Raw genomic sequence first — 26658 nt, forward strand, 5'->3', positions numbered from 1 at the left:
ACACAAAGAGGCAGTGTGGGGATGGGTGGGTGTGTAGGGTAGAGGGGCTTGAACAGGGAGGACTGACAAAAGCAATCATCATCTACACTGGGATGTCTTAATCTCCGCCGCTACTGTTACCCACCCTCTACTCCCCACCAATCCCCACTAATGATATCTAACATAACGCAAAGCTTTGTAATAGCTCTGGAACCAAAATAGCACTCCTCACCGTGACTTACATTACTCTTGTTCAGTTGCCTAGAAATTCATATCCTCAGCAGAAATGTTATTCAATCACAGCTTGGCTTGGTAAAAAGAGAAAGGGTTTCTCATTCTGGCTTAAACCAAAGCAAAAATATTTTGTCTGCCACCAGCACAGTAGAAGGAGATCTGCCTGCCAGCCTATTTACAGGAAGTCGTGATGTATGAAAGATTGAATGGTGGCACCTGCCTTCAACGTAACACGAGTCATCATATCAGCTTTTGTGCCTGCCTATTAATGATGTTTCAAAACATAACCAAACAAGCGCCCGCTTGAGCATTCACACACACACACGCATCCAAACACCAATTCAGACACATGTTTACGCATATCAACATGGACGCTGACACAAGTGCACAGATGCACACTGGGGAGACACACAGCCAATCAAAAGAGCCCTCTTTAGCCACTTAATGATCCTCAAGATGCTAGTTTTCCATTGGCTGAAGCACAGCAAACAAACATGGAGAGGAGACCCAACAAACAAACAAACCCAATCTGTTTTCTCAGCTGTGAACGCTGCACGCTGAGGGGTGTGTGACTGTGATATGTGTGACTGCTTCGGCGTATGTGCTTGTACAGTATGTGCGTGTATGTGTGTGCACGCGTATGTCTGATTATTCATTTTCGACTTTGTGTTTAACTGTGTGCGCATTCATTTATTTATTTTGGCCTATTCCGCCTGTGGATTTGTATATATGTGTGCTCTTGCATGTTTGCCCCATTTCCATAGGTGTATATTCACGTGTGTGTGTGTGTGTGTGTGTGTGTGTGTGTGGCTTCCTGTGTGAGCACTGGAGTCTGTTTGTATGTGTCTACATTTGTGCGCTCGACGGAGGAATTGGAAATGTGATCTGAGGGGTTGGAAGAGTGTGTGTGCGCGCTTGTGCAAACTGCAAATGTATATGTGTGAACTGACATCAGTATTCTGCAGGGTGAGCTTTAATATGACTGCATCATCCACAGAGGAGAAATGCAGTTTGTATTTGGCCCATTGGTCCCCTCACCTTATAAACACTTACTTTACACCTTTATTGGGTACACCTGTGCAATCCAATGCAATCCAATACAACAGCTCTGCCATAAATTCACTTTTACGAAGCTTACACATTTTTAGTTTTTGTTGACATTTTTGGAAAGGTGATAATTCTACTTGAATCCTACTACTTGCATTATATTAAGAAAGTGTTCCTTATATTTTTCCCTCATGTATGAAAATAAGGTGGACAAAATCCTCAATAATAAACATAAAGAAGAATAACTATGTATTTACAAATTGCTTTTTGAAATACATAATTTATTTTAAAATGTGCAAAATTACCAGACAATACACCACCATCATTATTATTTTTCATCTGTAATAATCAATAATATTTTTTTTACTTATTGTTTATTTTCACATTGTCCGATTAGTGGTTGGTCAACTGATCACTCCAGAACTCATTTCATACAAAACTATCAGCTGTTCGCAATTAGTGTTTTCCAGTAAAACATACTTACGCTGAATTTTCATGCAAACAAGCGTAAACAAATGAAAATCCCTGACATTTTCATATTTGTTCAATTCTCCTCGTGCCCTGCTGGCTCACAGTAACTCTGTCTGACAAAACTGAAGCTCTGGCTCACACCCACTCTCCTCACCTCGCGGATCACTTCCCTCTGGTGCTAGTCTGTCAAAAACAGCAGCCTCGTCTCTCTTTTCACTTGAGCCCAAAACTAACAAGCAAAGTTTGGCCGGCAAGAGAGCTGCAGTGCTGGGAACTTCCCTGTCAAGTTGAAAGAAAGTAAGCAATGGACTAAATTTCCCCTGGGTCAAATGCTGGCTACATTCTCCCTACACTAAATCATACATCACATCACAAGCAGCATGGGTCCACAGGAGTCTACAGTAAATAGTAGCTGCATTCGAGTTGAAGTGCCCTCAACCTAACATGCTGTTTTCACTACAGGCAGTGTCAAATACAAAATGTTTGCTGAGTGGCTGTCCTTTCCTGGGGACCAATAACCTGGCTGCTTTATTGATCCCAATTTGCTAGTTGAGTGTAAGAGCATGTATGGAGAGACAACATATACAATCACGCAATAGTGTGAGCCTAAGCGACTTAGCAAGTAAAGTAAAGGCTCATCTAAAACTACATGGAACGCACACACACACAAAGGAGTACGAGACAAACCAATCAAGGAGACAATCATCTGGAGCGCTGTGTTTGTTTATACTCAGCGCACGTACTGTATGTGTGCGTTGGTGTCTATGATGTGTGCATTTTGTGGAGTGTATGCGGTGGCGGAGACGCTGAAGAGATCCACTCTCCTTTATTCTATCCTTCCTCCGAGACAGGAGCATGCTTTTGAATTAGCTCTATCAGCAGCATGGCCATCTATCATGCTGACAGGCACACAGGCATTGTGAGTCTGACACCAGCGCTCACCTCGAGTGGAGGTGTTAGTCTTTGCTGATATAAATTGAAACCTATAATGTGTGTGTATGCACCAATGGCCTAGCGTGAACAGAAGTCTCATGTGGTCTGTATATTTAATTCACGCATCCACAAAGCTGTTTAACCCGAAGTTCCAGTGGGGCCAGTCATGAACTCAGCCTCTTGTGTGTGTGTGTGTGTGTGTGTGTGTGTGTGTGTGTGTGTGTGTGTGTGTGTGTGGGGAGGGGGTTGTAGTGGGAAATCCTATGGGCCATATGCAGGTTAACTATACATCTGTCTGCTTGCACCTTTGAACAGCACAGCTGCAAGGTTCATGAGAAGAGCAGGCAACAATGTGTGGGGGTGGCTAAGAACAACAGGGCAGCAGAACAAAAACGTAAAGTGGGAGACATACTGAGAATGAGAAGAGATGGGGAAACAGAGAGAGCCTCGCCCTGCTTATGAAATAAACACGTCATACATCAATCAACATATTGTACGTGTAGGCATAAAAACACTTTTCCAGACACACAGACGTGCACACACTCAAAGCTGCACCTGCTCATTAGCTCTGACGGTAGAAAAACACAGTTTTCCTGCTCTCCACCTCAGTTTTGTCTCTTCTCTCTGTTCTATCCATCCTGCGCCACTCTGTGTAGCTAAACCTCAAATTAAATAACAGCTGAAGTGGTTGTGTGTTTTGTCAAGGCATTCTTCATTTCATCACTGGCTTTGGCATCAATCAGAGCCTGGAGAGGCTGGAGTGAAGACACAGAACAGCAAGTCCTCTGAATGTGTTCCGACTTGTGGTTTTGTTTTTGGCAGGGAACATTAGTGGTAAAATGGTAGATCGGGAAGGCAAAAGGCGAGGCACATTTCCACTGGGATAGTTGGGAGATAATGAGATAGATGTACATTGAGGGGAAACAAGAGGGAGACAAGACACTAACAGTAATTTTTTTCTTACGTGGAAGGATGCTCTCTCCTCTCTGTCCAGGGGTTGGGTGACAAACATGTTCCCGCTGATGGGGTCTATGTTGTAGATGCCACTCGGGGGCTGATCAGCACCTGCTCCTGTGATGCTGTAGCGGATGCCGACATCCTTGTCTTGATCTGAGCGGATCTGAGGACGGAACCAGACAAAACAAGCTCAACAATGAGAAAAAATGTCAAATATTCTACCTATTAGTCCTGGCTTTACACGGTTTTCTAATACTTGCAACGGGAAGCATGGTTAGTGACATAAATTGTCAAAAACGCTTTGTAACCAGGTTTGAGAGAAAACTGCGAGTATATGGGATGTGTGATAGATACAGTGATGATAACAGGTTCACTGCAAGCTTTCTTCTGCACACTTGGAATCTACAGCCTGGAGGTGAAAATAAAACATTGAAAAATGTGCATGTGGGAAATGGATTCACTGTCAGAACATTTTATCTGACCTGTTGGTTGTTTTGGTTTTTGTTACCGTCATGGCAGTTTCTCAACAGACCTTGAACAAGTGTAAAAGGGCCTTACTTCCAGCTATGAAGGTACAGTATATCTGACGGCTACCTGCCGGATGATGTGAGACCGACTCATGCCGTTATTCTCAACTATGTCTGACTGGAGATTAATATCTCAATGTGCCTGTTCCACCTTTAACACTGCAGGTGTTATTTCACACACAATTCAGAATGTGACATTTAAAGAGTGATATGTTTCAATCTGAACAACTTTCAGCACACTGCGACAGCTATAAAAATATCAATACTTTTGCTTGGTGCCTTGCTGACTTGAAAGAAAACAAAAAGAGATGGGACTGTCGCACTTCTTGCAGTGGCATTGATTTTCAATGGGCTGCAGGGATTCTACTGTGTCACCACACAATGCAACAACATGAATGTGACACAAGTTAAATTGGTGGGTTATAGTTTTCGTTATTAAGTGGATATACAAGGGCACCTGGATGAATCAGGCGCTTTGGAGGACTTATGTCAATTGATTCAATAATTGTAGTATTTATAGAATATGTTTTATAATGCATATAGTAATGTGATATTATGTGTAGTTTGTGGCTATGATTTGAACCAAAACAGTGCTGTAGGACTTGAGGACAAACAGTAATTGCAGAAAATATAACTCTCAAGAACCTAACATTAAATGAATCACTCTCTAGTACAAATCATTTGAATTGAGTTATTTGCAGCATGGTTCAAGAGATGGCAATGCCAGTCTGTTGGTTGGTAAGGCAGCCACCACTTCCATCCACACCTAAATATCTCATCAACAACAACTGAATGGTTTGCCATGAAATTGTGTACCAACATTCATGGTAACCAGAGTATGAATCCTAATGATTTTGGTGATCCTGAGACTTTTTATCTTGTGCAATCAGCAGATCAGTGTTTTCACTTGTCCAATTAAATATCTGAACAATAGAAGTTGGATTGGCATTACATTTGTACAGACATTCATGGTTCCCAGATGATGTATCCTAAACAAACTGAGTTTTCCTCTAGTGCAACCATGAACATAACATTTGTGATTTTTTTAGGGAAATATTTCTACAAATGTTGGATGTACTACGACTCGTGTCCACCTTCACGAGAATACTTTGGTTTATGACAAAAATGTGCTAAACTACATTAGTCAAGGTGGTAAACATTATACCTGCTAAATGAATCTACAATAGAATTCAGACTTGATCCATTAAGGGGGGCCAGTATGTGTGGAGATTCTAACAAAAAAAGTTTTCTTCTTTGTTGGCAACCTTTTTTGTTGATGAACCCTTAATAGTTAAGCAATGTCTAGAGCAACTCAACTTGAACATTTATTAGTACTTTTCCTGCTCAGACTGTTTTATTGGACTCATTTTTAGAGGCCTGCAGAGTAAAATATACAGTATTCAGTTTACAGTTTGCACTGTAGACTGAATACGCAGTGCAACACACACACACACACACACACACACACACACACACACACACACACACACACACACACACTTTGACTAGACTTTTCAATTTTTTGTGGCACCATTTTTTTTCTTTTCTTATTTTGATTCATCTTAGTGACCCATAGAGAGGGGTCTGAAGCACAATACAACCCAGTATACATGGCTATACTCTGATCACTGTGTTCTTTTTATAGTATACAACCTTACAGATACAATTTAATCAGATTTCATCAATGCCTATGTGAACCCAGACCATAGGTGGATTTATAGCCATAGGCTCAAACAGTAGTGTATTGTCACAAACTTCAGCAGGTAAAAAGAGATTTGCAGATCCTGGACCAGTCTGATTTTCAAGTACCATATATCCTCATATCATCTTTTCTCCAACCTCAGTCTCAGGTTCAAAGCACAACACTGCATTGTTTTTTTTTTACTCGGTCTGAACCATCACTATGGTTACAAGTCAGAAGGAATAATTACAGAGTCAAATGGAGGAAAGGGAAGGCTTGACTCTTTTTTCTCTCTATCTTTCTGTTCCCCTCCTATGCAATTTTCCTGGTCTGTGGGGCTGCAGATCATGCATGAAAATGAAATTACTTCATCCGTTCAGCGGTGACGGCGGCTTCTGCATAAAACATCTCTCTGTTTGAACATGATACCCTCTCTCTTAATTTCCATTGTGGTCCTCCCAAACCCACAGTGCAGAACTCCACTGCAAGTTTTCACAGGCACAATTTTCACTTCACACCGGATCCATATGTGAAACCTGCAAGTCCAGGTGTAACGTACACTAATATATAACTCCTATCAATCAGTGAAATCACGCTGTAGTCACTGTAGCATGACAATGATACTGTACGACTAATTACATATATTTTGCACTACGCCCACCATCTGCCAATCATAGCAGGATAAAATTATGGCATGAATAATAACATAATTTGATCATTCACCCACATCCTCAGTGTCAACTGTTTGGATAACAGATAGATAATGTGGCAGAGCAGATGGATTATGAGATTTAGTAACAAGAACGTGCCTGAGAAATCCTCTATCTTATCTGTGAAGGGAACATGTTTAGACCTCCCTGTTCAAAACAACAAAGAACTGAGGCACACCATGAAGAGTCCCATCTGCTTGAGCTGCAGGAACATAAAAAAAAACAAAAACAAAAAAACACCACCCTGCAGCTGTACCATTTCTTTATTTTTCAAAGATATGTTGTGGGTCATTTTTGCCTATAATGGAGAGTTGATAGTGGAGGAGCAGACATAAAACCAGGGAGAGAGAGAGAGAGAGAGAGAGAGAGAGAGAGAGAGAGAGAGAGAGAGAGAGAGAGAGAGAGAGAGAGACAGAGAGAGAGGAGTTTGACACGCAATGAGGGTCCCAAGCCAGAGTCAAACCAGGGGCGTTGCATGCACTGTAACCATTCAGCTACCAGGGCACTCTACATCGACTGTTTCTGCATGTAGTATTTCCTGGGTGCATAAGAGGCAGCTTGTAGTCAAGTGTGTGTGTGTAGTGAAGTGTTTGACAGGTAAGAGATTCACTATGTGTGCACCAAAGCGCAGATCAAAAGGACCAGCTCAGTTCAATAATTCACAAGACCGTCATGTGGGAAACACACATAAGAAATTTTCACCTGCCACGGGTCTTTGCTTCTGCATCCAAACGTGTGTGCGTGTGTGTGTGTGTGTGTGTGTGTGTATGTGTGTGTCTGTGTGTGTTTGGGTGCAATCTGTCTCCTCACTAGAACTTCAAAGCAGTGAGTGTGTAGCTGGCACATTGGTGTAATAGCCCCAAGAGGAGACAAAGGAGCTCTTATACGTCATGCAGCCTCTGCTTCCATGCCTGCTTAAAATTCCACATCAAGGCCACCTGAGACTAGATGTCACATTTGCTGGTGTCTCTTAATGAAGAGTCTTTATATCAATAAATTGAATAAATGAAGAAGCACGGCTTCTCAGAGTCCTGGGAATCCCATGAGTGACAACTGTTCAATTGAGCCATTTGAATAGAATGCTAATGGTGAAAGCTGGGATTTCTCTCTACCAATCTATCGCTATCTCTCATTCTCTTTCTCACTTCGATACCTCCTGATGGACAGAATGGCTACTAATCACACTGAAAATAGCAGAAAGAGGCAGATGCAAGGGACTTAACTGGCTGTCTGTCTCCTTCAGATCAGACCAGACATCAGATAAGTGACCTATTTGTAGCTCTTTGAGAGTGATTTCCTTGATTACTGACAACTGCTGGAATCCTGTGGGACAAGCTATCAGCGTGAGAAGAAAGATGGTGAGGGATGGAGGCAGAGAGACACATAAAGTGAAAGCAATGGGGAGTTGGGGAAAATTAGATGAAGAATTAGTGTTCTGATAAACTCCTCAGGGTGACATCAGACACACAAACAGATAGCGGGTAAGGAACGGAAAGGAATTTATTTCCATTTCTTGAGCATAACGGCTGGCTGCCTAATTAGCGCACTGTGAAGTTTCAGTCTGTCCAAATCTCCTTTAATTGATCCAAGCCTGTATGAACACCACATCTGCATAAATAGTTTGATGCCTACATAAACAGGAACTAATTTCGTGTTTATTTGATGTTACTCTGCATTTCATCCATTCATTCCATGGCTGACTTTTTCTATCAGCACTGCAATATGAACAAAGCAGCACACTGCTATGCAAAGGACAAGCATGTGTGGAGCTGTTGTTCTCTTTTCCTGGTAGTATTTTGCTTCCAGGAAACAACAATCATTCAACCAGGAAGTCATTAAAGGACAGTGTGCTGCAGGCACCCATGGGATCATTAAGTGTTACTGTGTGCTATTGGCTAATGTCACGCAATAATGGGTAGCTGTGGTTTACACTCTTTGATAGCCTCTTTTATGTTTTGTCCACGCTTAATGGTTCAAGCTTGTGTTGTAGTCCTTTGGCTTCACACATCTCTCTCCCTCTTTATTTTATAGCTCTTTATGGGCGCAGTCCCCTCACTTTGCCTTCAGGGCAAACATCCCCCACAGGTTGCACAGGCTCAAGAGCCACACCAGGGAACCAGAGGATGATGCCACAGAGGATCAATATCACAATTCTATGATTTTCCAACATTCACTTGCATTATTATCCAGACGATAATGCTGCATGTTGTTTCCTCTGATAATCACTTTTTCAGTTGATCAAATGCTTGAAGAACTGTCCTCTTCTGTCCTCATTAAATTAGGTTTAAGAGAGTATTCTCTTAATGTTTGTGATGACAGCAAATAAGCAACATGCAGCTCAACTACAAGGCCAGGGGTCTCATTTATAAAACAGTGCATGGGATCCATACTAAAAGTGTGAAAAAAGGTGAAAATGGCTTGCGCCAGAAATATATGTGTGCTGGTTGGGGCTGCAACCCAAGAACCCGCTGGTCAACACTAGTGGTGAAGGAGGCTGTCAAGCTGACGAAAGAGGCCTTTCAGGTCTGGCCTCAAAGAAATTCTGGCAAACTGCCAGGCACCTCAGAAAAGAGAGGCAGGTCTTAAGCGCTCTTTTCAGCTGAGGTGAAAAACTGCTGACTTAAGTGGTGACATTGTCGGGTTGTGGATGGAACACAATTAGGATCTCCTAAACCCGACCGACGTGCCCTTATGAAGGAGGCAGAACTGGAGGACTCATGGGAAGCTTCATTCATATTCCTGGCAGAGGTCTCTGAGGTAGTCAAAAAGCTCATCAGTGGCAAAACACTGAGATGCTGAAGGCTGAACCAGAAGGCAAAGCTCTCAATTTACCAGTCTGTCTACATTCCAACCCTCACCTATGGTCACAGGGTTTGGGTAGTGACTGAAAGAAGGAGATTGTGGATACAAGTGGCCAAAATTAGTTTCTTCCAGAGAGTGTCTGGGTGTAAAGATAGTGTGAGGAGCTCAGACATCCTGGGGAGCTCGAAGTAGAACTGCTGCTCCTTCACATTGAAAGGAGCCAGCTGAGGTGGTTTGGACACGTGGTAAGGATGCCTCCCTCTGGAGGTATTCCAGGGACGTCCAACCTCCGGGCAGATCCAGGACACAGCGGAGGGACTACATATGTCTTCTGGCCTAAGACCACCTTGGTATCCCCCTGGAGGAGCTGCAGTGTTGCTAGGGTGATGGATGTCTAGGTTTCCTTTCTCAATCTGAAGCCAGTGTGGCCCAGTCTTGAATAATCAGCGGAAAATGGATAGATGGATAGAATAAAAGCAGAATTCTGCAATTTTTCAATGTGGCTTATTTTAACTATCACATTCCTCCACCGGGCGAAGCAGCACAAGCCTCCTACAGCTTCCCAAAGAACTTTGACCATAATCAAATTTGCGTGAATAGTTTCAAACACTTGTAGTATTATAGTTTGAACAGAAGGAACACAAAATCAGTCCCCTAGAAAAGTTATTGTAGCTAATGTAAGTAGTACAAAGTGTCCACACAGTCCCCTAGATGACCAGCCTTTGCACTTAGTTTTCTACTAGTTTTTTTATTTGTAAATTTTTTTTTTAAACCACTTTTCTAGTATGCACATATGCTAAATTAACTGTGAGCTGTAGTCTCACAAATGTAACAACTGGCATGTGCAGATAGGCATGATTAGCTGACATGTAGCCAAATGTAGTTAGCTATAACTACTTCAGGGGCTAATGTATATGGTTATTTTTAGTCAGATTCAGAGACTGAGTTATTTGAAATTGGTTTACATAACATGTATGTTTATTTGAAAAGCTATAGAAGATGCATGCTGCTTGTCACAATGTACAGTATCACTAAAAAGGTTGGACACACTTTTTCATGCAAGTGAATGGGATGGCTGTCAAAACTTTTGACAGGCATGTGTGTTGTTTTATACAACCTGTGTTTCCTGAATCTTTTATAATGGAATGGGTGAGTTCAAAGGTAGCCTGACCAGTTAGAATGGATATAATTATGTGTCTTACACTTTACAGTATAAGGAACTGGATGATGCTTTGTACTTTAATTTATCTAGGGCTGTTTTTTATTTTTCCTTTCCTTTTTATATCTTGTTAACTTTGCCTCTGTCTTCTTTTCTTTCTTTGATTCAAGTGTTACATTAAATTGACTTATTATATGAAGTTGGCCTTCTCTGCTAATGCATGGACAATTTAATATAAACCCTGACCAAATAAAGATATGTTTAATACCTGTATATGTTATAATGTTATAATTATAACAGAGTAAAGAGATTTATGTGCAAGAGTTGCAAAAGGTCAGCTATTTAAATTGCTGGGTGGGATGTCATTAATGGCGTTACAAGCTAAATACCTACATAACAGTTATTACAATTTGGAATAAAGTATGTAAGCTAGAAGGAAGGTTAATATGCAGTAGATTAATACAGTAAAGGCAAATTAATGCCTTTTCCATGCTGAGTGGCTTTATGAGAGGAATTGATGCCAACCACTCCGGGGACAGACATGCTATGACTGAGCCCTTCTGGTGGCCTCTCCGTCACGCATTAGCTGTCATAGCTGTCAACCATAATTAAGACAGCGTCTGCCAAATATCTGGATGCCTTTAATAGAAACAACTCACTGACTGGATGCCTCATATACTCACAAGCCTGCTCTGCTTTTAGACTCTTGTCTTAAAATTCATTTAGCTGTGATGAAAGCATAATCCTGAATTTTCCTGAATTAAAATAATAAGTCACAGAGCCAAAATTAGCTTAGGGTATTGATCACTTCACAGTTCATTTATTATCCGGATTTTGGTGTAAGCAGAAAACATAATATTTCTGACATTTTTCAACAGTGTGTCAAGGTTTAAGGGATAACCAAATCTAATTTTCTCACTGATTCTCTACTCTTCCCCCTTGTAATGACTCAAATTTCCCTTAAGTAGTGTGAATTTCCAGTAATTTCAGCTGCAAGCTAATATGTCTCATTTCTATTTGCTTTACTGCTTCTTTTTACACTGCTGCCTGTCGGCTTGGGCATTTGCTGGAAACCTATTTAATGTTTTTGTGTGTGCGTACGTGTGTGTGTTTCTTGCACTTTCATAGCAGGTCTGGCACCCGTGTGAGTGGCTTTAAAGAGAGAAAATTTTGAGAAACGTTTTCTTGCTGGAATAGATTTTCCCCTCTATCCTGAGCATTCTGACTTCAGTCTCGCCACTGGGGTTGAAATGTTCACATCTGACAATAAGCCTTTGCACTTGAAGGGATGCTGGAATAGCTGCTCATATGACTCACTTCAAATGGGTGAACTGGTATGTTAAACAGCATTATCAAAAGCATCTGTGCATATGCAAACTGCACAGGCATCCTTGAAAATCACCCTGTTTGATAATGTCTCATCTCTCCCTGCTGTTATACAGTATCTGTTTCCTCCTTGTTGAACACGGGGGAAATGGCAAAACTACATGCTTTTTAACTTCCTCTTAAATTTCAGTTTTGCATTGCTTTGATCCTTCCTGCTGCGCGCTTGTCACTCTTCAAAGCTGATGTGCCCTGCTTTTGATTGGGAAGAGGAATTCAAATAGTCTGATAGGCCATCCACACAAACATCCAACAAAATGACATAGGAGGAAATAGTGAAGCAGAGGATGAAAGAAAGAGAGAGAAGAGCTGACAAAATGGGAACAAAATTTCCAATTAGGGAAAATGTAGGACCTCAAGTTTTTGCCAGCCTTCAAACTTTCTTTCCTACAAAATACAATAACAACCTTACAAGCCAGAGTGTGGCAATAAAGAAAGAAAAAAACTGTCAGTTTTGGCATCATGAGAGGGAATGGTGTGGATGCTGTTTTAAAAATAGTCACATAGGAGGTCTGCAAGAGTGAAGCTGCAGAGAGCTCAGGTTTAATATCTCTCAAGTGAGAGCCACTGACAGCAACCATTGCACACAGTTATCCCTGATACTCATAAAGAACAGCTGCGTCTGCGTCTCAGCACACAGGCAGGCTAGTCCATTATGGATCGGAAACTGAATGGGAAATGAACAGAGCTCCATGCACCTCTGAAAAATGTATTTTTCTTTATATCTCCTTTTCATTTGGTGTGCTCTCCTATTCTGTCTGTCCTTGTGCTGCCATATCACTTTGTCTATCTCTTTCTGTCTCTCGCCTGCCTGTGTTCCCTCCTCCCATTTCTTCCAGGGGGAAGGAAGCAGCAAGAGTCCCATCCATATAAAAAAGCGAGAGTCACCACCTGAGGAAGGTTTGTCTGCTCTGGTACTGGCACTGTTACTCAGCCATTCTTCTCCACTTTGTAACACGGTCAATTAAAGTGAATCCTTTGACTTCCTAAGGTTTCCTGAGGTAATGCTGCTGTGAAGTGGATTCGGATTTAAAGATAATAGAGCAAGAATTTTTTTTCTTGACAATTTATGGAAAACAAAGCTGAAACCTTTTGGGGGCGATGTTTTCCTCCCTCCAGAGGAACTAGTTTAATGTGATGTATTAGAGAAAAAGACAATCCAGTTATATATGAATGTTAAAAGAAGAAGGAAGCTTAGAAGAAAATATCTGAGGAAGGAGATGTACTGTCAAGTAATATGTCTTTTAATAAACGGCAGAAAAAGAAAGGCGAGCATTCTGAATGCCTGCAGCACATTCAGTAAATAACCTTCAAATGAAAGAGTTTGGCTTGCTTTAAAAAAATAGATATGAAGTCTTTGGAGGAGATATAGTCTTTTTATCCTCACAGCTCATATTGTGATCATAGTTATCCAGACGATATTCCTCAAATTTTGACAACCTGTCTAATGTCTCTTTCTTTAACTGGAATATCATCCAACTTCATCCTCTGTCATTCATCATTACCCAGTGGAGAGAAAGGAGTCCCACCGCTTTAACATTTTGTATCTGCTCAAAAATAGATTAGAAGCTTTCTCAAGCGCACGCGCGCACATGCACGTCACTGCCTCCACCTCAGACCATTAACCAGGCGAAGGAATGAAATGTGGGATTGGAAAAAAGGGGCAATTAGAGGGAGAACAAATATTAATGGAAGTTAAGAAGTGACTCACAAACCCAATTACGGCATTAGCCAGGCAATTTAGATGAGCTCTGTGAGAGGCGAGAATCCTGTTGAAATGTACCAGCGGTCTCTCCGCATTAACAATGGCATTAATTCCCATGATTCGCAGTGAGGGAGAAGAATGGAGCAAATACAGCCATTCTGTCTGCCTTATAAAGAGAGCTGCATTTCCTAATTCTGTGATGGGAATGGAGGAGGAAGGAACCGATGTTCCTGTCTTACACAGTCCAAACAGACCGCGGACCCCTGGAGAGTCTCAACTCATTAAACAGCTCCATTCTTCTGCTCTACCCAAGGATTTCCAATACAAGGACAATAGGTAAACCAAACCTCAGGTGCTCCATGCAGAGAGAAATATCCCACAGGATAATTACAGTGAAGGCATGACTGGCTACTGGAAGGGTGACTAAAGGGAAAGAACAGGATAGATAGATGGAGTTATGGATGGAAGAAGGGGACAGTCAGCTTTCTGCTGCTCTTGCACTTTTCTTCTCCACCTATCTTCATTGTCAAATTGCATCCTTCAGCCCAAGCTGCTGCCACATGCTCCCACAGGAGACATGTGGCCCTGACAGTGTGGCCAATCAGCCAGTTGGCCAGTTGAAAGCCCTTCTGGCATGCCTAAGGCTAGTTGGGTCCAACCAATCAGTTAGAGGCCAGGCTTGAAAGGAGGGCCATGCTTGGCTTAGGGAGCTGCTAAGGCTGCCAATGAGAGTCCAGAGGGGAGTTAGAGTGGCTCAGAGGGAGGCTGCCAGAGGGGTCAGAGTGGACGAAGGCAGACTGACAGTTATTTAGTGAGAGGCTGAGCTCCATGTCAGTCACAACAGCACTCAGCCTTTGTACTACTGGGCTGGTTCTAATGGGACTGTCACCTTCTAATTGTCCAACTGGGGTTGCTGCGAATGACAGACACACACATACACTCAAATACACAGACAATACATACAGACACACACACATGTGCACAGATACACAAACATTCCCTCACAGACACAGGCATACACCAGCTAACAAAAGGCAACGTGGACATTGTTACACATAAACACTCTTTTTATGCTTCAACAGATTTAGGTCTCTGGAAAATTCTCACAAGACACAGTGCACACTTACTGCACTGTCCTGCACATCTATTAACACTCCCGGCCTGCGGCTAATTTATATGTTAGAGCTACACCTTACATTGTATCTGAAGATATTTGCTGAGTGCACAAATTTAAGTTAAATCCAACTTTGGCATTTGTGACTTGTTATTGATGTATAATTGAATTGAGTTGTATACGCCTTTCTGTTAAATGTTGGAGAATTAGCCAGAAATGCACAATGATCAATGAGACTATCCTATTTTACTGTAATCTAAACCTCCATTAATTTACTTTCAGGCCACTTGGGAACAGCATAATAAACTCTGAACAAAACAATTGACAGATTATCACATTAAAATGTTGATGTGGTGAGCATACAGCAAACAGTTGCCTTGTCTTTTCAGCTCTGTTTAGGTCTCCAACAACTCCTGGGGGAAATATTTGGCTATTTAGTGGTTAAATGCTCCATCTGCTAGTTGTTCACTTTAGCTGTCTGCTGCCGGTGCTGGTCCGGTATTGTACAGTGGGTTAATCTGAGCTAATTTTTACCGTCTGTTGAGGCTGAAAACAGAGTTAATGAGAGTGGAGAGACTGAGTCAAAACTAAGTTGTGGGATGTAAAACCAAAACAAAGAGCTAAAAGATGCTAAAACACTCTACACAGTGAAGGGAACTGTTTCTGAGTTGGGTGACAATTTTCAGTGGGTTTAAAAAAGCTCATCTGTAAAATTCATACAGAGTATACTACATGTCATGACACAGATCTCTAGAACTAGGTCAACTTTGCATCAAAAGTGACAGTATCAACCAAAAATTCATAGACAAGCAAGTATGCTCTATGTGGAGTAGAGACAAACAGTAGCAGTAACAATAATAATGGTTTCAAGCCTCTAACATTTAATCATTTGTTTGGTAAGAAAGGAAAAAGGAAGACTGAACTCCTGAAGGAAATGGAATGAAATATTTGGATCTCTTTTAGAGGACTTTGGTTAGGTAGGACCTCCTCGTCATGAAAAAGTAAAGTGGAAATGGAAGTGGAACAAGATCAGAGCAACTTTATTCTTGGAGGCCTTGTTGTTGTTATGGATGATTCAGCACCAAGAAACTCCTGGATTCTGGGGCACACTCTGAGGATGGTGTCAGGAGAAAAAAAGAGTGAGAAGCATCCTGATTTAAACCAAAATGAGACATGTCAACAAGCTCCGTCTGTTCCTTGAAGCTGAAAGCTAAACTGACTCTGAATTTCTATCCCAGGCAGATGTTGCACATACTGTAGATTTGGGGGAAAAATAAGACTCTGAGATTTGAGATGTAGTGAGTCACTGATTGTATAAACCAATGCTTATTGGCTTTATTGACGATAACTTTAACTGCTGTTAAAGGAAATAGAAGCTGAATTGTTGGAGCTATTTGGGGGTACTGACGTGCTTATGGTTAATTAAATGATTATTTTTACAAGCTGTTGATAGAAATTGGAAATTACTTTCTTTATGCATATCAGTCATAGAGCCTGCTGCTGTTCCAATTTACAGCGGACACATATTGTGACAAATTACAAGGAAAGACAAGGAAGGAGCACTCTTTTACACCAGTGAAGTGAAGACCACAGAAATTGAACCATTGCGGCATCTTAGAAGATTGAGCCCAATTAAATTCCAAGTATTTGCCAAACTTCTTATCTTTTGTGATTTCTACATTGATAACATTTGACAGAGAACAGGTATTTTGTTAGTGCCAACAGTGATGAAAAAAAATACATTTCACATACATGGCATTTCCCCTTCAGAGGTGAAGGAATGTGAGTACAAGTACCTTCCATCTGAGTCACTGATGTAAACACTGGTTTTTTGGATGAATATTTCTGTTAAATGTTAAATGTAGATCAATCTGGTCTTGAACAATGTATTGTAATGTTTTGAATAGTGATATAACCTTATTGGCGGTCAAGCTTCTGTTTCAGTGCTGCGTTATCCTGCACTGTAAGAGAATATGTTTATGGAAACACACCCATACACCCACACACAAAGTAGACACAATGGACACAATGTATTTCAATGCACAAGGGATGCAATAAAACTGCAGACAAAACAGATCCAAAAAGCATATTACAAGCTCATTATGAGCTGTAATGAAATACACTGTGCAATATGAGGTTGTAAATAAACCAGTGTTTTCATTTTGAGCACTGAGCAAACAGCAGTACAGACATTACAATGTCACTGAGCTAACTCCCCCCACCCCACCCCCACATATATATATATATATATATATATATATATCATATATATTTTAGCTGCTCTGCATGGTAAAGTAATTAGAAATCCAAAATAAAGTTGTGTAAAGTAAGCAGCATGTTTTTCTCTGCCAAAGTATGCAAAAGTTAACTTGAGTGGTTGGTGAAGTTTATCTGCTTCTGTTTGCTTTTAATAAATTCCTTCTAAATGAGGAGGCTCCAGTCATTCTGACTGTGACACATTCAACACTACATTCTACCATATTATGTTATCCATGAGCAATACCTCAATGGGCTATTCAAAATAATGAGGTAAACCAAATCATGCTGAGATACACTCTAATATGCCAGTTCACCTATTCACCTTTTTTATTTTTTTATTATTTTTTTTTTTTAAATATGAATGTGAATGTATGATAAAGGCTATGTTTTATACATATCATTACAGTTTAATTAAGCTCCATGGAAAGGGCACAGAGTCATGCAGTGTTCACAAAAGGAACAGCAAACACAGACATTTCTCCTCAGTCACATAATATTAAAATAACCTTCCACAATGTGTGCAATTATTTCCAGCTCATTTTGTTCGTTTCCTTGTCCTAACTGTGGTCAGAGAGAGAGAGAGAGAGAGAGAGAGAGAGAGAGAGAGAGAGAGAGAGAGAGAGAGAGAGAGAGAGAGAGAGAGAGAGAGAGAGAGAGAGAGAGAGAGAGAGAGAGAGAGAGAATGAGAGAGAGAGAATGAGAGAGAGAATGAGGGAGAGAGAATGAGAGAGAGAATGAGGGAGAGAGAGAATGAGAGAGAAAGAGAGAGACAGTGTTTGAGGCCTGGTTAAATGAAAGGAGGATCTTTTCTCTTCCATATTCAGACTGCTTTCCATCAGTTTTGCCTCATTGGCCCCGGTGTAGGTGCTGTAGGAGACGGTTGAGATGAGAATGCCACAAATGGCCTGAAACTAATGTCGGCCTCCCTCACCCTGCAGATTTACAGCAGTCTTCCAAAAGTTTTTCTTTTTCTTTTTTTTCAGTCTCTGCCTGTCCCCCTTTCCATTTTCCACCCTTACTACTTTTCGGTCTATCAAAAGGAGGAGATCTTGCCACATACCTGAGTATCCATTTAACTGAAGCTGTTTATCAACCTCCCGATTTCCTCTGCACTTACATCTGTCATGTCAAATAATTTGACAGTGCAAGCTCGGAAGCATATTCCATTTGAGCACAATGCTAAATCAATGCTATCAAAGCTGAACCACTTGTGGTTCTTCATGACTGAATTGCACATGTCAAGGTAAAAATGGCCAACAGTGGAATGAAGCTCTTGCACACTATTGGTGTGTGTGTGTGTGTGTGTGGGTTTCAATGTGTGTGTTTGTGTATTAGTGTGCGTGAGAGACATAGGAAGAGAGACCATTTCTTTTGTTTCAAGGAAGAGAAAGTACCTTTCAGAAGCTGAAACAGGGTATAGCTATATGAGCTCGAGGACTGAGATGTGATGGTGATGATAATGGTGGCAAAGTCAGAATGCAATGGGACATAACCTGAATGGCACCATGCATAAAACAAAATGACAAAGAAGCAATAAGTGAAAGCATTGTGATCATATGAATGATTATTTACAATTAAATCAGTCAGGAGTTTGTTTGGTGTGTGTAATTGGATCTGTCAGTGTAACTAGGATGAAATATCTTAGAGAGGCAGAGTTACATTAGCCTCTCATTGTACTCAGTGTCATGCTGCCAGTTCTTTCTCCACTCTCACTGAATCAAAGGGAAAGCAAGCACCAGTCCACCACACACCTCTATGGGCATGTCATTTGTATTATTTGATGGTTGCAAGGTGGTAATTACACGCTGAGGGTTAATTGGTCTTTTTAAACCTGGCGAACCTGCCTATGTGAAGGCTTGAGTATACAAACATGAGTAAAGAAAATTTAAAGAGTTTCCACAGCACATGAGAGCTGGCGTGTCTGAAAATCAAGTGCTTCCACTTTAAAGGTTGTTTTTGGGACCGGCAAAATAAAGCACGAAATCCCCACTGCTCCCCTCCATGGCTGCATGTCAGAATGGAGAGTTATGTCGAAGAGAAGGCAGGGGACTGAGGAGTAGGGGTCCATACCAATACCAAATATTAGTAATCAACGTGACCAATAACCAATATACAGTTGAGTATAAATGAAAATCCTGGTGTCAAAAGTAAAAATGCATGATTTTAAGGCACAGTTATGTCTCATTTATTACAGCAAAACAGCTTTGGAAAGCCTTAAGGCGGGTTTCAATCAGTAAAATGCAGTGGTGGAAAGTACATTAGCTACAGTAAAGTGCTGTACTTTAGTATAGTTTTAAGGTATTTTGCTTGAGTATTTTCATTTTGTCACTTTAAACTCAGAGAGAATTATTGTATATAACATTTTTAGATAAAATAACATAACGGTGAGTTTATAAAATACAGCATGTAGTTAAAGATTAAATCAGGGGGGTTTATGTAGCACAATTATTTTTTTCTTCTTTCATACCCAATCTGTCAATCTCAACAATGCTCAGGTTTATTTCACGACCCTCACAAACAGTTCAAACTGGCTCCACCTTATCAGTATTAATAATGTACTTTGTTAAATGTATATAATATATAAGTCACAGCCTGATTTTCTGCTAAACGAGTACTTTTACTTTACTTTAAGTAAATTTAGCTGGTAATACTTCTGTACTGTACTTAAGTGGGATTTTAAATGCTGGGATTTTACTTCTAATGGTTTATTTTACATTGTTTTATGGATACTTTCACTGATATAAAAGATCTAAGCACTTTTTCCAACACTATTTATATGTTACTGTATATATCAACAACATGTGACAACTGAATATGTACAGTAGCAATAAAAGTGTCAACTGTGCGGCATCTATGCAGTCTGTGTTTGGATTAACATGGATCTTTGATGCAGATCCATTGTATCTAAAGTCTCTAACAACAATCCAGCCCCTCTCTAACAGTTGTCAGAGACAGCTTAAGGACACACTCCAATAACATTACCAGTAGTTGTGAGTTCAGAGTGAATAACTGGTGAAAAAATAATGGTATAGCCTATCAATGTTTTGCTGTACTCAGCTGGCTAAATTATGGCTCAAAAAATGAACTTGTTGATGTTCACTATCACATTCAAGTTAGTTCAACGAGACTCAACAAGACTCAACATTAGCTTAATTTATGTTATGTCACTGAAACAAATTGCATTATTTGGGCATTTGCGCAGTGTAACTAGGAAGCTGGGCATGTTTGTTATCATAGAAATAGATCATAAGATTGTGGTGTTTTTAAAACTTCAGCGTAGATTATTGTGATGTTTATTGTAACTTTGCCAATAATGTGCTACCTCACCTTCTACACACAACTATGCTTGCTAATCTGAGCTGCTCATGATGTGTACCCAAGCAGATAGCGCTGAGGGCGGAGCATCGATTGACACCACAGAGTGGTGACTACAGACAGAGGGAGGAGGCTGCACCAGAGTCAAATTAGTGCATATTGGCAATCGGAAAAAAAAAACTAAACCATTGCGATAATTGTGAGAATGCTGAATATCGGATCCAATGATCAGCCAGGCTGATGATCGGTCGACCCCTGCTGAGGAGTCCATAGAGTAATGGACAGCATGAGTCACAAACCCCATGATGCACTGCTTTCAGCTATGACTAGGGGCTGAGACACACCTATGCAGTATCCACATATAGTATATGGAAGCACAGAACCTCACAAACATTGTACATGCAGACAAACACACCCACACTCAGACTTACCCCACCTCAACACTCACATAGCCACACACACAAAGGAAGCCCTTGAGGTTTAATCCTGCCATCTAACACCAGACATGTGAAAAGGGGATAAAAGAGGGTCCATTTCTCCAGCAGGGCAGCACAATTTGGTGCCTCCCCTGATGCTCCACAGCTCTGCTGTGTCTGTGTTTTGTGAGGGTGAGTGTTTCCATGCTTTGGTGGAAAATCTGCCCTCTTGCCGACACATTGGTGAAAGGCGATTTCCGTAATCCTGTAGTGTAAGCCTCGCTGTACAAATGGGCGTAAGGGACTTTGTGTGTGTGTGTGTGTGTGTGTGTTGGTGCCTGTGTGTGTGTCAGAAATGCCAGCAGAAAGCTGCACGTCTGTCTGGGCGACTGATAAGAGGCAGTGAGTGAGGGGAGTTTAGAGCAGAAGCATAAAGCAGAGACTACAACACCTCCTTGGAAACTTTCCTTATTTGATTTTTCTTATTTTTAACATCCACTGTTACCAAGTGGTTCTAATTAAAAACTGGTTACATACATGTTCAGTTAAACTTTTTTCTCATATTTTGTCTCCATGTGAGCAGTGGCCAAATTACATTGCATTGATTGAATTTAGGCAGACATTATAGGTGGCATTTTCATCCTTTGTGTGTTTAGTATTTAATGCAAAACTTGTCATTTGCTGAAATTTGTGTAAGGCAGAGCCGTTCACTATAAAATTAAAATGTGCACAATCATTTGATTCCATTATTACTATTAAGTTCAAATAAAAACTGCCTGCAAAACCATTCCTTTAAAGGCCTTTTATGATTTTATATAATTTTATATTCATATAAGATCATGATGTCGGATATCTTTGCTAAACAAGGTCAAAGTCAACTGCAGGTGAATGTATGTAGAAATGCTCCTTGCAAGTCAAAAAAACCTTGTCTAGACAAAACCTTGTCCGTCATGCATGTTGTTCAGTTGCCTTTGTTGCTATGGCTATTGCTGAATTTTTCCGTGTGTTTTTTGCTCATATTTTGGATCAGATTTCTGATATACAAATATATTTGAGAAGTTGACATTTCGAGTAAAGAACAAGAAAAAATAGTGAAACCCTTCTGCTACAGTTTGTTTCAGGGTTTGTTGATTCAGCTTCCAGAGCTGGCAGAAGTCTCCCGAGGGAGCTGGCCAATCAAAACAGGGTTGGCTAATCAGGAGCGGGGCCTTAAAGAGACAGAAGCTAAAACAGCCCTTTTCCGACAGAGGCTGAACTGTGGGGCCGCATAAGGGATCTGTATGATTTAAATAAGGAGTTTTAAGTATAACTCATGCAAAGATATCCCAGATTAAAAAAATATAGACCTGTAAATGTGCAAAATGTTTCCCCTTTAACAAACATCACATGTGTTTGGAAGAAAATGGATCATGATCATTCAATATGCTGTAATCTGCAACATAATGTGAAAAATACTCCACCAGCTATATTTACATGTGAAACAATGCCACTGAGAGAGAATACTCCTGAGTAATCCTTAGATCTATTCTTCTGAGACCAAGCATGAAGTGCGAATTTGTGTGCTTTCCAGGCAAGGATTATAGTTGTCTGTCTATCTGTCTGTGGTGCCCACAGGCACAGCAGACAAATCACCTGGCATCATGATTTAAATCAGAGACAAGCAGTGCTTTTAGCCTGCTGGGTGTGCTTGATAGAAAATACCAGAATAGTCTCTGGATCTCATGGTGATATTACAGTATATGCCCCTGTCTTCCTGCTTGTCTTGCCTCAGTACTGAGAATATATGAGTTGTCTATCTTGGAATATTAAAATGTACCATTTCATCTGCAAACTCAAGTTATATAAAGTTTTGTGGCACTCCAAAGACTTTTGAATCAAGTTGTGTAGTATTTGCTGAAATTATTCACACTGTCACTCACTCTGACAAGCATATGAGGGAAGGGTCCTCGGGAGTTTTCAGGCACATTGATAGGCGGAATGACCCAGTCTCTCTTCTGTCGCCTCAGCCCATTGGCAGAAGAGCTTCTCTGATGTTTTCGAGAAAACTTGATAACTCTGGGTTGGGATTCCCAGACTCTTGACAGCATTTCTTCAAAGCCAACCTGAAAAGAAAAAAACCCAACATATTATATCATGCCACATCTTGCTTTGAATAAGTTGCGCATGTTATCATTTCAAGGATGCTATTTTCCAAAGACAGGTCGGAGATGAATCTATAAAGCGCTGTGAAATGACATGCTTTCCCTTCTGCTAAAATTGAAACTAAAATACTGGGTGTCACACCAACAATAAAGCCATTTTGTGAGAGTGACAGAGAGGCTAACACAAGTACATATGCATAAACATTTTCTGAATAATGCATCACATTTCATGAGGCCCTTGGCAAGACACCTGAGCCTGCCCAAACCCTCAGCTTCTGACTAAGAGAGCGAGACCTCCCCCAGGCTACGTGGCAGGGTTTTGTTTACAGAGGCCCTGTTCACACCTGGCATTAACATGCGTCTTGGGTGATCCGATCACAAGTGGAGAGCTCTAAATATGTCAGTTCACAACTGGCATTAGAATGAATCTCCATGTGTGTCTCAAGTGACCACCTTTGATTGGATCTAATTTCCCTGCTCTATATGCAAATAAACACATACATCGTTTCTGTTCGCAAAGACCAAATATGTTGTTTTTTTTAACTGGCAGAAGGAAGCAATGCACTTCTCATGCCTAGTCTGCTGTAAATTAAATTAAAAATCAAAACTCTTCAGCTCAAATGGAAATCAGACAGCGTGTTTTGTGTGTACTCCATCTAAGAGAATTCATTTTGTCTCTTGTTGAGGCTTATTCTTGTTGTTTTGCACTTTAATGGTACCGTTGGCTCATGAATGAGTGACTTCTGCTTATACAGAGGAAGTCATTTGAGTAAGTGGTCCTTCAATATGACCTAGGACACAGTGTGTACACACTGCTAAAAAAAGGTGATCACCTCCGAATGTGGTCTGAGTCAGTCTTACACCTGTTCTAAGAGCTGTTCTCCTTCAATCAGATATTTAATGCCAGGTGTGAACACAACCTAGAGCACCGTCCTTTTTTTATATCCATGTACAGATTTTTCATTCAGGCAACAGCATGCCTTCATCCCCTCTGTCCCTGCTGAAACAAAATGACACTTTTCCCTGACAGAGGTCTATCATCACACCAAATAGGTATTGATGAAATACCTCTGTAATAACAAGCAGAGAGGAAGAGAGAAACCATAGAACGCTGAGCAGTTTCATCCTCGCTGCAAGCACTTCGATTAAGAGCGGCTCAAAATGTCACATGCTATTGGTGTTTTTTCATAAAAAAATAAAAAATAAAGTAGTGTTTGGACTTTGTGGATTAAACACAGGGTTCCTCAGTGCAGGGTCAATGGTTGACGTGTCCGGATGTGTCTTCTACGTCTCAGTTCTGATGAGGTACTTTTGAACATCATACAGAACAGTATTTTAATGGGATCTTCCAGGTAGGAATGTATGGGTGTATACAGAGCCCCTCTGCCCCCTGCAATGACTCTCTCCAGCTGTAGCTGCAAAAAGAAGATTGTGTTCTTACTCATCTTGCCTGGTGAAATAAGGGTTAGAAGGGTTTGTAAATGCATGTTTTTACCCCCCTCCCCAAAAACCTCTCTGGTGTCCTCCTGTGTAAGATTGTTGTATTGCTGTAATCCACCTAATCCTATTGTTGTCTCTGCACCCTACATACACACACACACACACACACACACACACAAACACATTGGCAGAGTGCTGCTGTCACCTGAAGCACATTGGAAATCCTCCTGCTCATCCCACCTGGAACACACACAACGCAACTATACACGCAAAGACACACATGTGCAAACATGTACACTCCCACATTGCCATGCCAAACATAGGGCGGAAGTTCAGCCTATCAATATACACCTGCTTTGCCTGTGAGCGAGGCAGACTGTCAGCTACACCTGAGCAAACGCTGTGTATATTTTTCATCTTTTGTTTTAACTCTTCACACATTCACAGCTCAGAGGATTGAACCGCCAGGCCAGGCCTCTGGACAGCCACAGCTGTGGATTTAGCTGGGCATGAGCATGACGTAGAGGGAGCGTGGCAACCGTGGTGGATGGTTAGAGCACAGAAAGAGGAACGAGGGGACCAGATGTGTTTCCCAGATAAGATAACTCTCGTTCCAGCTCCACTCATCCAAAACACTCACAGGTACCAACTGGCACAGGGCACTCGGGGTGTGTGCCAGCCCCTCCACGGGCAGCAGGTGGAATTAGTCTGTCTGTGAATATGTGTGTGTTTCTGTGGCTGTTTATATATTTGCAGATGCTCAAAACAAGGGATGTAAAAAAAACAAAACAAACATGCAACAGAGGATAAACAACACTTGCTCTAGCAGATGATGATGAATCATCAGGACTGCCTACATGTCTGCGCATATGGACAGTTATGAATATAAAGGACATTTATTTCAATGAGAACGCTCATCCTCATCTACGCTCAGCTCAGTGTGCTGCTACTATGATAAAGTCCTTATCTTACTTCCTGCTATCAGCAGAAACACACAATGAATATATGAATAGCTGCTCTATATGCCATTCAGCCTGCTGACGGAAGCAGCACATCGGACCTGACGATAATGAGGCTGAAGCATCTGATTGGTCAGGCCACAGCATTCCTTTGGAAATGTTGCCAAAACAGAAATGAAGAGGAGATGGTCCAGCAGAGAGACAGACACGGAGAGAGACAATCAAAGAGAGACGTCCTTTATAGTATGTCTGCTTGTGGATGATATCAGCGTAGTGGCTGCATATGACTGTCACTTTCAAACAGCATGGCAGATGACAGGCTGTTGGCTTAGGGACAACACCAGTAATACAAAGGAAAGAAAGGAAGAAAAACTGGAACCAACTCTGTGTGGGCCGTCAGGAAGCAAGGTGCTTATTAGGGTTTGGGGATTCTTTTCTAGTCTGAATGTGTTTGTATACAGTATATGCATGTGCAGTGATTTCAGTCATGCCTGTGTGCACATATGGGAAATCATGTATGCTGGCCTTGATGCAAGCATATGAGCACACAGGCAAATGTATAAAAATAATGTATGAGCATATGTGCGGGTTTATTTTTCTGTATGCATGAACGTGTGCGTTTGTGAGTCTCAGTGTGTGTTTGTGTGTGTGTGTGTGTGTGCGTGTGCGTGTGTGTGTGTGTGTGCATGCATGAACACATGTCAAAAAGGCAGTTAGTGTGTCCCTGATGCACCCGGGGCTCCTGACACCCAGAGGCAGGCAGGGCCAGCTGGCAGCTCTCTGCTCCCAGGCAGCCTGCACATTGTGGGTGTATTCTTCAGGCCTACAGACCCCAAGCCCTGGAGCTGACATCTGGAGGTTATCAGTCTGACAAACAGGCAGAACAATATAAGTGTGTGCTCATTGCCCATTCTGTGTTCAGTGTGGCTCTGAAAACATTTGATTCAGGTCTTTTGATGTTTTTTTTTGTTTTTCAGTGCTGCAGTGTTATTTCCCTTTGCTGGTTCACTATGATAAAAACTGAGATCTGAGTGTTAGTCTCCAGTAAGAAATGCTCTCCCATGAGATCTCCAAGAAAAGCTAAGTGAAGAAAAAGAACACTTAATTCTAACTTTGTATAACAAAACAAAACTATTGAAATTCTTACTGCTGTTATTTGCCTGTTGAGACTCACAGCTTTCCAGTGCAGATTGTCAACATAATCAAGCTATAATCACAAAGTTAAAGCACATAGCAAAAGTGCAACCATCCAACCTTGCTGTTGTTGCCTTTCAATGACCAGTGGACCCCAGGGTCTTACGTTCCACCATGCTGCCAGCCCTCTCTGTAATCTACCTTGAACAGGTGAGGCTGTCTAGGGAGAGTGTGGTGAAAATGCAAATCAAATAAGCACTAAAACCCGTTCCGGCAACCAGTCGACTTCAAA

The 26658-nt window shown here is 41.2% G+C and overlaps 1 protein-coding gene across 1 annotated transcript in view; it reads right to left on the reverse strand.

Moving 5' to 3' along the window:
* Window positions 1-26658, reverse strand: part of cdh4 (cadherin 4, type 1, R-cadherin (retinal)) — a 191207-nt gene that overhangs the window by 38148 nt on the left and 126401 nt on the right. Inside the window, exons 5-6 of the mRNA XM_062415383.1 lie at window positions 22612-22794; window positions 3629-3784 (exon numbers count right to left, since the gene is read on the reverse strand). Of these exons, the coding sequence (XP_062271367.1) occupies window positions 3629-3784; window positions 22612-22794 (339 nt within the window). The remainder of the gene's footprint in view (window positions 1-3628; window positions 3785-22611; window positions 22795-26658) is intronic.

Source organism: Scomber scombrus, chromosome 3 (genome assembly GCF_963691925.1).
Source record: "Scomber scombrus chromosome 3, fScoSco1.1, whole genome shotgun sequence".
NCBI lineage: Eukaryota > Metazoa > Chordata > Actinopteri > Scombriformes > Scombridae > Scomber > Scomber scombrus.